Source organism: Felis catus, chromosome A3 (assembly GCF_018350175.1).
Source record: "Felis catus isolate Fca126 chromosome A3, F.catus_Fca126_mat1.0, whole genome shotgun sequence".
NCBI lineage: Eukaryota > Metazoa > Chordata > Mammalia > Carnivora > Felidae > Felis > Felis catus.
Window position 1 is genome coordinate 139,794,932 of NC_058370.1, and position 12,265 is coordinate 139,807,196.

Consider the following 12,265-nt stretch of genomic DNA (forward strand, 5'->3'; position numbering starts at 1 on the left):
GACCGCTTTCTTACACCATCCACAAAAATAAACTCAAAATGGATGAAAGACCTCCATGTAAGACAGGAAGCCATCAAAATCTTCGAGGAGAGAGCACGAGAAAACCTCTTTGACCTTGGCCACAGCAACTTCTTACTCAACACGTCTCTGGAGGCAAGGGAAACAAAAGCAAAAATGAACTACTGGGACCTCATCAAAATAAAAAGCTTCTGCACAGCGAAGGAAACAATCAGCAAAACTAAAAGGCAACCGACAGAATGGGAGAAGATATTTGCAAATGACATATCAGATAAAGGGTTAGTATCCAAAATGCATAAAGAACTTATCAAACTCAACACCCAAAAAAACAAAGAATCCAGTGAAGAAATGGGCAAAAGACATGGATAGACGCTTCTCCAAGGAAGACATCCAGATGGCCAACCGACACATGAAAAAAGGCTCCACATCACTCATCATCAGGGAAATACAAATCAAAACCACAATGAGATACCACCTTACACCTGTCAGAATGGCTAACATTAACAACTCAGGCAACAACAGATGTTGGTGAGGATGCGGAGAAAGAGGATGTCTTTTGCGGGAATGCAGGCTGGTGCAGCCACTCAAAAAACTAAAAATAGGGGCGCCTGGGTGGCTCAGTCGGTTGAGCACCGGCTTCAGCTCAGGTCACGATCTCACGGTCTATGAGTTCAAGCCCCGCGTCGGGCTCTGTGCTGACAGCTCAGAGCCTGGAGCCTGTTTCAGATTCTGTGTCTCCCTCTCTCTGACCCTCCCCCGTTCATGCTCTGTCTCTCTCTGTCTCATAAACAAATAAACGTTAAAAAAAATTAAAAAAACAAACTAAAAATAGAACTACCCTACGACCCAGCAATTGCACTACTAGGCATTTATCCATGGGATACAAGTGTGCTGTTTCGAAGGGGTACATCCACCCCCCCCCATGTTTATAGCAGCACTATCAACAATAGCCAAAGTATGGAAAGAGCCCAAATGTCCACTGATGGATGAACAGATAAAGAAGATGTGGTCTATAGATACAATAGAGTATTACTCGGCAATCAAAAAGAATGGAATCTTGCCATCTGCAACTACATGGATGGACCTGGAGGGTATTATGCTAAGTGAAATTAGTCAGAGAAAGACAAAAATCATATGACTTCACTCATACGAGGACTTTAAGACACAGAACAGATGAACACAAGGGAAGGGAAACAAAAATAATATAAAAACAGGGAGGGGGACAAAACAGAAGAGACTCATAAATAAGGAAACAAACTGAGGGTTGCTGGAGGGGTTGTGGGAGGGGGGATGGGCTAAATGGGAGAGGGGCACTAAAGAATCTACTCCTGAAATCATTGTTGCACGATATGTTAATTTGGATGTAAATTTTAAAAAATTAAAAATAAAATTAAAAATAAAATAAAAATAAAATAAAATAAAATAAAATAAAATAAAATAAAATAAAATAAAATAAATCGGGTGATTTAAGGAGATATCCACATATCCCCTCCCAATTTCTGATGTTCCGATTCCTGTTGTTTTGTTTTCCTTTCACACGACATGACCAAAGGTCCATTTCTGCAGGGTGCACACAGGAGGGAGGCCGCTGCTGTGGGCACCCAGAGTGTGGGTCCACGACAGATGCCCAGGGCTGCAGCCAGCAGCTGGGTGGTGTGGACACGACCTCCCCAGGGTTGGGGGCCCTGGAGGAGCTCCCCCAGAGCATCAGCAAATGTAACAACTATGGACCTACTTCTGAAGCTGCAGGTCTGTGCTCAGATTCCCTTGCAAACTGTATACTTTAATTTTTTTTTTTTTTTTTTTTTTTTTTTACTTATTTTTGAGACAGAGAGAGACAGAACATGAGCAGGGGAGGGGCAGAGAGAGAGAGAGAGAGGGAGACACAGAATCTGAAGCAGGCTCCAGGCTCCGAGCTGTCAGCACAGAGCCTGACATGGGGCTCGAACTCACAAACCATATCATGACCTGAGCCGAAGCTGGAAGCCCAACCAACTGAGCCACCCAGGCGCCCCACAAACTATTCTTCACTGAAGGTGCGTCAGTGTCCCAGCTTGCTGTAACAAAATTGTCACAAACTTGGTGGTGCAAAACAAGAAGGCCATCTTCGCAGTCTTTGAGGGCCTCAGTACAAAATGAAATCAGAGGCTCGCCTCTCTCCCAGCTCCCAGGCTCGTGGCCGCATCCGGGTCTCTGTCTCCCCATTCACCTCCCCTCTGCTCCGTGCATCTGTCCCCCTGCCCCCACCCCGAACACAGGTACTCACACTTAAGTGTCCGCTCAAATAATTCAGGACAAGCGTCTCCTTTCAAGACCCTTCTCTGAATCCCACCTTTGGCCATATGACTTTCCAGGGATTCTTAGGGCATAGGTGTATCTTCTTGGGAACCACCACCCAATCCACTACAGAAGACACATTGGGCGATTGGAAAATCACAGGCAAAACCCTAAATATGCTGAGTAACGTCCTAAACAAACCTTCTGACCGAGAAAAGCCCATTACGATTAGTCCTAACACACAAACTCCTGGGGCAGCATTCCAGTGGAAACAGCGACTGTCAGGAGTGTGTAGTTACAGAGCCATCTGGCACTGCGTTGTTTTTTCTAGCGAGGAAAGAAGGATTGTGTTGTGCCTCTGACAGTAGATGATGCTGTGTGTAAATTCCACGTTACAGCATATTACACAGTTATGTGGTCTCATTAAGACAAAACCTGCAAACCACACAAGATCAAAGTTTGGGCCCTATGTTCTCAGGATAGTGACACAGTAAAAATTAGGAATACAAATCGCCTAAGACATCATAGTCGTACTATGATAATGACTCACCTTTAATGGAGCCTGCCTAATAATAATAGTAAAAACGTGTGAACTTGTTACTAGTAGTACCCCCATTACACACTTCCCAACACAGTCGTTTACAAACGGGGCCATCGTAGAACCCTGTAATGTGGGCGCTGTGATTCTCCCCACCTTACTGGTGAGCCACAGAGAAGTTCAGTAACCCACCCCAGTCACACAGAAATCGGCCCCTGAGCTTTGCGCTCTCAGTCCTTCTGGTATGCTAGTCGAGAACGCAGAATCAGCCAGAATAGTGGACCAGGAGAGGTGCCCAAAGGACAAGCATACAAAGAATAGGTAGCAAACTAAAACAACTTGAGCTAGACTAGGTTAACACAAAACAAACTGTGGCCCCAGGGTCAAGGACTCCGACGTGCAAGCCTGTGAATGATGCACAGCTCACACTCCACAGAGAGCAGAGATTGCACATTTAGGGAAAAGTTCTTAAGTTCAGACCACTTGGACCTTGGGTCTCACTCTGCTCACTAGAAAGAAGCAGGCATTTGCTGAGACACCAGAGCCCCTCACGGGCCTCCACTCACAGCTTTGCCTCTTCCGCCTCGATGTGGAGGGATTCTGCTTAACCGCTGAGAACCTACCGCCCCAGCGGGTAACGCCTCTGCTCCGTGACCCGAAAACACTGGGTCTGGGGAGGAAGCCTGCTCTGTGAGTGAAAACCTTCAGACCCTGGGTCTGGACTTTTCCCTCCACGCCGGCTGGGGAATAAAACAGAAATGTGGGCTCTACGAGACTCCCCCTAAAGAGCTCTGAAACCTGGTGTATGTGGGAAGAATGCATGTGCGCATGTGTGTATATGCATGGGGGGTGTGCGTTGCATGTGCAAGGTGTATGTGTCTGGTGTGTGTATGTGTGTGTGTGCAGTGTTTGCTGTGTGTGTGCACGTGTGTGTGATGCATATGCACGTGTGATGTGCATGTGTGATGTGTGCACATGTGACGCGTGCAGTATGTGTGGTGCGTGCGCACAAGTATGTGATGTGTGCATGCACATCTGTGGTGTGTGTACTCTGTGCATGTGTGATGCATATGCACACTGTGGTGTGCACACGTGTGTCACATGTGTGTGCACCTACACGCGGCACCCGCACTCCTGCCCCGCCCCCAGAGTCCCCGCAGGCACCACGTCCGGCGCGCCTGCCCCGAATCCGAGCCACTCCCGGCTGCACCTGTGCTGACCATCCCCGCAGCTCCCACGTACCGTCCCCCCCAGGGCTTCTGTGCATCCGCCTCAAGTGTCTGGGCCACGGCTCCGGGACTGTCCTGCACGCGTAACAACCACACCGGGTAACACAGGGGTTCCTCTGTGCCGGCACATGCCTCTTCCCCTTACAATGCCCACGAAGACTGGCCACCACGTGTCACGTGCTCACTCCGCAAACCCTGACCTCCACCTCTCCAGAAGGCCCCTGAGCACACTGCCCCCCACAGCCCAGGGAGGAGCCCCAGGAGGACGCGGGGACTCCCTCCCGCTGTGGTGCTGGCTCGACCCAGCGCCTCTGCCTGGACCTCTCTGTTTCTGCCTCCGATTCCAGCACAGACACTGTCCTGTAAGTGGTGTGTGTGTGTGTGCACGGGTGTAACATTTACACCCACAGAGCCCTTCTCCAGAGGACATGCAATTCTCCTGTCGCCAAGTGCCCATTCCCCAGGAAATCCTTGAGCCTGGGAGAACCCACGTGGTGCCAGCTTCCCGGGCCACCCTCCGTCTGCTCCCTCCTCTGCAGGAAGCCTGGCGTCTCTGGAATTTCTCATGACACACGGGAGAAGTGGGTATTTCTCTACCTTGCTACGCAAACCATGAAACTTTTCGGAATAAGGCCAGACTTGGATTTCTTTCATCAAGATAACATGGGCCCATGATGATGCATCGACACCGCACGCCTTTCTAGAAGGAGTGCTTCTAACTCATCGGGTTCTGAATGTCCTGGGGTTTACGGCATGAGAGGTAATTTTATATTTCTCAGTCGGTGACACTTAGGGAAAATGGGTGATGGGCACTGAGGAGGGCACTTGTTGGGATGAGCACCGGGTGTCGTGTGTTAGCGATTAACCATGGGAACGTACTCTCAAAGCCAAGAGCACACTGCATATAGTATGTTGGCCAACTTGACAATAAGTTATCAAAAATAAACAAATAAACATTTGAAAAGATAATTACAATGAGCCATTTGGTAAAGTACACCTATCTGAAGAGAAATCATTAAGGGTAATATTCAGCAGGATAGAAACGAGAAACAGAATAAACTATATTTTACCATTAAGAGTTCTACTCATTTGTCAAAGCGATGTTAGAATGTTGCTATCACAAAAATAAAAGGTGCGATTTTATTCAAACCCAAAACAGCTAATGATAAATGTAAAATAAATTCTCAGCATAAAGGCCAGAATCAGAACTTCTCCCTCCCACTCACAGAATCACATCCGGACGCAGGTTTGTACATGATCGGGAGAGCGTGTGCTTGTCCGCGCCAAGCTCCGAGTATACGAGTAGCCAAGTCTTCTGGCTCTTTCTAAGAGAAAGGGAAATACTCGCATTCGCTCCTAAATAGCATCATTGGCCAAGCTGCAGACATGCCTTTCTAAAGGCTATCATGACTTAGGTTGGTTCAAATCGTAACCTGGCCGTTGTAACAAGGCCCATGCAGCCTAGGAGCACCGACCGTGTGGATGGGAACAAGCCCACAAGGCCTGGGAGCATCGGACGCCTGGACAGAGCCGGGGCTTTGGCCGCAGGAGAGGAGGGAGCGGCCATCAGGGAGGAGCAGGGCTGCCGCAGCCACTGGGAATTAGCAGAGCTAACGGGAGGCTGGGACTGAGGTGAGGGTTGGGATGCAGCATGAGCAAAGGGCCTGAGGCAGCCAGAAGGAACATGGGTGCCTCCGAAGCTTCAGAGGGCAGGGTCTGGACACTGCCGTGTGCTCTGTGGGTGGTGCTATATGACTCTCTGACACGAAAACACAGAAAGGCAACCGGGTTTCAGGACTGAGATTATGAGACTGGTTTGGGGGAGGTAACTGAAGAGTCAGGCCCCAGACGCAGAGGTCTGAGCTGAGTGGCTGAGGACACAGCCTGGGGGTGCCAGTGGTGTCCAGTGGCCGGGTGGTGGGTACCCTAAGCAGGGGGAGGTTATCCCGGAAGGCTAATGGAGGGCTGGTCACCCAAAGACCCCAAGGAGGAAGGGGTGAAGCAGAGGCTGTGATGTGGGACAGGGGTGTGTCCGGAGGGAACTGGAAGCCACTGCTGCTTCCCACAGGCTGAGGTCTGGGGACCCACAGGGCCCTCGTGTCTCAGGGACGGAGGCTGAGGACAGAGGCAGCTGTGGGCAGCGCTCAGACTGAGGGAAAGACGGCACAGGGCTCAGGCCCCCTTCATCTCGTAGTTCTGTTTTAGAAAGGGAAGCCGGTTTCCCCATTAGAGAACATTCCAGAGCCCTTGCGTTCAGTTTCAGGAAGCTCGTCCTCCAAGGTTTGCTGTGAACACCGCTAACCATAAAGTACTTATTTTCCGTGGAAGGGGTTATAATTTTTGAGAGGAATAACTGAGAGTTATGTCACACTTTATAAATACAGATTATTTTTCTAAACGCTAACTCAAAGAATAAAAACATTCTCATATGGAATTTGGGTGCATTTCTGTGGCTACATTTTTACCAACAATAATTCATAAAACAGACAATAAAATATCTGCCTGTCAGGAACATTCATTCTAGATGGGATTTAATTCTAACTGCAGTGTGTCATTTAAACCATTTTTGATTAAAACATAAATAATCACAGTTAATTCCTCATTAGTGAACTCCTCAACGCAATTACTAACCCGCTGGGTACCGAGGGATGTCTGTCCTCCCGAGCTTACTAACCCGCTGGGTACCGAGGGATGTCTGTCCTCCCGAGCTGGAGTCTAACAAAGATGCGTGAAAAATAAAGAGTGGATGTTAATGAGCATGACGGTATTTACGATGTTGAACTTGCACGTTTTGTGTGACTGTTTCCATAATAGTGCAATTCAGTGCTGTAACAAAACTGTATCTGTCCAAATTTCAAAAGAGTTCAAAATAACTATCAAAACTAAGGAGAGTCAATGTCAATGTCAACGGTATGGTCCGATTTATTCGTTCCCAACAACTAACAGGCGCGGCACCAGGCTCGTTAGAACCCAGCCCCGTCAGCCCGGCATTCCTTTAAGTGGAGACAGGTTTATTTCCCTAAATCTTCACTCTTTGCTTAATTAAGCATAGCTAATTAATAACACTTACAGGCTCTAAAACAGCAGACACTTTAGAAAACACAACTATTTTACCCAATAACTTTAGTTGAAAAATCACAAAATCATAACTATTTGGCATCAAAGCAGTCAGGGGTGAGGGGTCAGGCCTCAAGGCTCTGGGTCCCCAAGAGCAGGGAGGTTTAGTCTTTGACACAGAAGGAGAGGTCGAGCCGCTTCAGTGTGGGCACGGACTGGGGGGACAAGTGACATCTACTGTTCACTGGAAAGAATCTGAAGCCTTTCATCCAAAACCACCACCTGGACGACAGGACGAGGTGACCAGCCTGAGGGTAACCACAAGTACCGGCCCCTTTAAAATGCAAATACGTTTCTTCTGGACCTTCTCAGGCATTTTTCCTGCGGAGGCATTTTTTACCCTTCCTTATCTCAGTAAAATACCTGTCGGTTCTATTTAAATAGCAGGTGCTGCATCAGAGATTCAAAACCACCCTGGGCACCCAAACAGCACATTCTTCGGGTGAGACGCCAGAGGGAGGGAACACCACCGGCTGTACTCACTGGGGGGGGGGGGGGGAGGGCCTGCCCCCTGCCAACAGGACACGGACAGCCGTGGAGGGCCCCTCCCCTTCCGGAACTGTCCTTTCTGGGCCTGAGGTCACCAGGTGCTGCCCCCAGGGACAGGTAAGCTCTAGGGTCTGGGCGAAACGCCCACCTAAGTTAATTCCTCCTCAGCCAACAGCACAGACTCTCCTCCCTCCTTCCCGTCAGAAAGGAGCCAGGAGCCCGAGTAAGTGAGTCCTTCCCTGGATGGAATACAGTCAGCCTCTCCCAACGCAGGTCTCAGGGGCATCCTGGGAAGCGGAGCTACTTAAAGTTGGGAGTTTTAAAATCCAGGTCTCTGTTCAGGTATCAGACGGACCTGCTGCTGTAAAAGGTGTCGTCCCGCGTGCGTATGTTTGGCGATTTCAACCTCTGGGGTTTTCGATAAATAAGCATGGCTCTAACTCGGATCTTGTTGAAATGTTCACTGGCAATTACATCTCCTGATAAAATCTGATTCCTCATTTTAAATTACGTGAATCTTGCTTTTATGATGTCACAGACCTCACGAGAAATTCCACAGTTGAAACCAAAGATGAGTCAGCAAGGAGAAGAAACAGGTAACAAAAGCATAAAACGAAGGGACCGCCTTGCCGGGAGGTCGCACGCGAACATGACCTCCCACAGTAATTCACATCTCAAATTACCAACCGCACGTTTAAGCGACCTGTTCTCACCTTTCCAGGGGCAAGCTCATCGCACACAACAGCAGGCGTGCTGCTGGCCCACGCGGCTTCGTGCTTCCAGCCCCTTGGACTGGACAGTGTTGCTATTCGGGCACCCAGAATGTGCTCTCGGCACCAACCGCCAGCAGCAGCCTTGGTTGGACCCTAGAAGCAGAGCACACTCTTCCACTGCACTGCTGCTTCTCGAGCGATGCACTTCAGCAGGGGTGGGGGGTGGAGGAGCCGGGGTCCAGCAATGCACTTTAGCAGGGGTGGGGGGTGGGGGAGCCGGGATCCAGCAATGCACTTTAGCAGGGGTGGGGGGTGGGGGAGCCGGGGTCCAACAATGCACTTTAGCAGGGGTGGGGGGTGGGGGAGCCCGGGTCCAGCAATGCACTTCAGGAGGGGTGGGGGGTGGGGGAGCCCGGGTCCAGCAATGCACTTTAGCAGAGGTGGGGAGGTGGGGAGCCAGGGGCCCCCGCACCTGTACTGGCAGAACCCAGAGGGAGCAGACCATGGAACAGCTATGGAAAAGGGACTGCAAAGAGACATTCACGTTTGGCCAGGTTCCCACGATTCAAGCAACCAGTCCTTGCAAAGATTGTGCTGCATTTGTGACTTCCGAAAAAATACCTGCCACTAGAAATATAATGGGCTTAAAACAAGTTTCTTTTTTGTCATCAATCTTTCTCATCAGAAGCACGAAGTTCCTTCCTTAACAGAAAGGATGGAATGGCTATGCAAATTCAATGACAATACGTAAAGTTACTGACACAAAAATTCGTAATTCTGCATGGTTGTCTGGACCCCAATCATCCCAGTAAAAATTAATGACCATCCAACACGCATAGTGCCGTTTCCCATACCTAAGCCATGATTACACGCTCTGGATGCTCATGTTTTTAAAGACAACATGTAAACGGGATACTTAGATGGGTTTAAACAGAGAGGAATCTGAAGCTTCTCCTTCACTGCAGCCCAGTGGAGCACTGATAACAGCTTGCTGCTTATGTACCCAAAGTTATTATTCTCGCCCTTACCACGCGGTCCATCACGATTCTAATATTTGGCCTCCAATCCTAACAAGAGCTTACTTGCAAGTATAATTCACATAGGTTGTATCATATGATCAAGGCTCTTCTTACAAAGAAAGCACTAATCACGTCTTAGTGATGGTGAATAGATTCCATCTCGACTAGCACGGCCCAAATTTAGCACCTTATAGCACGGCCCAAATTTAGCACCTTAGAGGAATTAACACTTGGCACAGTGGAGACTACTCATCGGGCGACTTGCAGTTGATACAGTTTTTAAAAGCCACAGTCACTGCCAATAATTCATCAACTGGGTCAATGATGATAAATCCACTCGATTCTTCCACTACAAGAGCAACGGTTATAAACAGGACTTGTTGGGAAAAATACCTCAAGGAAAACATACAATTCTAACCATGGGGGGAATCGCTTTAAAATTCGAAGCAGCACTAAAACGAAAGCTTCTGGCTAGAGTGTCTGTATTTCCTTAAGCAGTTTACTGCCACTTACTACAAGCACATCTTGTCGGGTTTAATCGCCACCTGCAGTGGCTGGAGAGCGGTTCATGTCACAAAGTACTTTAAAAATACACACAGAACTTTACCTGGGATGGAGTTTTAAGATTTTGTAACAATATCCCAGAAATGCATAACGTGATGGAAAAGGCATCTATTCACAGATTGAGAAAAAACAATCATAGTTACTACTCCTGCCCTAGTTCAGAAGCATCAGGACCCGTGACCATCTCTGAAAACACTTGTCAGGTACCCCGAAAAGTACAGCCAGTGTATCCTGGGTTCTCACCGGCGTCCACAGGGTGAGGGGACGTGGGGGCGAGCCCCACAGAGGTGCTGCTGTGACACCTTCATGAACCACTTCAGTGTCTCCAGAGAGCCTCCTGAGGCTCCTGATAATCCGCTGCTTTCCTAAACTGTTTCCAGGAAGCTCGGTTATGCTGTGGGTGGCAACTTGAAGGCTTCCAAGAACTTTCCGTTTTTGTTTGTGCCAACATTTCTGTTTTCTGTCAATAGTTCAGCTATTCAAAAATACGAAGCTGGCAGGTGGGCTGTTTGAACCAGGGACTGGAATAGGGGGTCCCAACAGCGTCCATGTTCCAAATCCGAATACGGCGCACGGGGCTGTGGGTGTCCCCGGCACCGGAGAGATAGAGGGGTACGGGGGGGGTGCAAACTGGGACCGACCCCCACCCGGCCGCACCCGAGACGCGGGCCCCCGGGCCCCAAACCCCCGGACCCGGAGTCGCTCACACGAAGGAACCAGCCAACCCCAAACGCCCGATTCTGGAAAACCCCCGTTCCCGTGGCCCAGGGCGCCCCCGCGCTTCCTGCCAGCCCTTCGGGACGTCAGACAGCAAATCCAGTTTCCAGCCGGGGTACTGGGGTGCGGACAGAGAGAGGCGGCCAGGAGGTGAGCGCCCACTGTGGCCGAGGTCCCCGAGCCCGCCCACCGGCACCGGCTGCTCCAGATGACAGAGAAGGAAGGGGGAGGGTGTGGGAGGGGGCGCGGGGGCCGGAGGGAGACTCGCGGAGGGGAAGGGGTGCGCAAAGGAGTGCGGAAAGGGGTGCGCGGAGAGGACGGGGCGCTGGAAGGCTAGGTGGGCGCGGGGAGGGGAAGGGGCGCGGGGAGGGGAAGGGGCGCGGGGGGCGGAGGGGGACTCGCGGAGCGGAAAGGCTAAGAGAAGGGGTGCGGAAAGGGGCGCCGAGGGTAAGGGGGCGGGAAGGGGAAAGGACGTGGGGAGAGGAGGGGAAGGGGTGAGCGGAGAGGACGGGACACTGGAAGGCGAGGCGGGAAGGGGAAGGCGAGGCGGGAAGGGGAAGGCGAGGCGGGAAGGGGAAGGCGAGGCGGGAAGGGGAAGGCGAGGCGGGAAAGGGAAGGGGTGCGCGGAGAGGACGGGGCACTGGAAGGCGAGGCGAGGAGGGGAAGGGGCGCGGGAAGGGGTGCGCGGAGAGGACGGGACACTGGAAAGCGAGGCGGGGAGGGGAAGGGGCGCGGGGGGCGGAGGGGGACTCGCGGAGCGGAAGGGCTAAGAGAAGGGGTGCGGGAAGGGGTGCACGGAGAGGACGGGGCGCGGGTAGGCGAAGGGGCGCGGGAAGCCGAGGTGGACGCGGGCGGGAGAGGGGCACGGAGTGGGGGACGGGGAGCCGGGGGGCGGAGGGGGCGCCGAGGGGCCGCACTCACCCGCGCGGGCTCCAGCAGGTGGTCGGGGCGCCCGCTGGGGGCGGCGGGGGGCGGCGGGCCGTGCGCGCTCATGGCCGCCCAGCGCCGGGGCCCCGCGCCAGCGTCCGAGGGTCCCGCGGGCTGCTGGTCCGCGCCCCTCCCGGGCTCGGCGGCAGGGGGAGGGGCGTTCCTCGCTCCGCCCACGTGGGCCCGCCCCCGGGGGGAGGGGCGCGCTGCGTTCCGGGTGGGCGGGGCCGGCGCACAGGCGGGGCCGGGGCACGTGGCGCTCCCGCGGGGGTGGGGGGGCAGGGGTCCGAGGCGGAGCGGGCGTACGGGTCTCGGGCCGGGGGGAGCGTATCCGGCTGGGGTCGGGAGGGGGCACTAGGGCCGCATGGGGCGGGGGGGGGGCGGGAAGGGTGGGAGAGCTTGGATGCTCCGCTCCCTCGGGCGCGAAGCGAGCGCCCCCAACCCGGGCTGGGCGCCCCCTCCGCGTCCTTCTCCAGGGTGTCTGATTGGGGGGCTCCCCTCCGCCCTCCCCTCCCTCACTCGGTACAGCCCCGCTGCTTTTCGGGTCCCTGGGGACCCACCACCCCACCGCACCCCCGTGCCGTCGCCGGTCTCACCGCAGGTGACGTGGGACCCCGGGGACCGTCCCGCGAAGGAAAGCGCGCGGAAGCCTCGGCT

At 52.6% G+C, this 12,265-nt stretch overlaps 1 protein-coding gene across 1 annotated transcript in view; it reads right to left on the bottom strand.

The window, feature by feature from the left end:
• Positions 1 to 11,764, bottom strand: part of SNTG2 (syntrophin gamma 2) — a 177,030-nt gene extending 165,266 nt beyond the window's left edge. Inside the window, exon 1 of the mRNA XM_023252165.2 lies at positions 11,603 to 11,764. Within this exon, the coding sequence (XP_023107933.1) occupies positions 11,603 to 11,674 (72 nt within the window). The 5' untranslated portion in view covers positions 11,675 to 11,764. The remainder of the gene's footprint in view (positions 1 to 11,602) is intronic.
• Between the last annotated feature and the right edge of the window lie 501 nt (positions 11,765 to 12,265).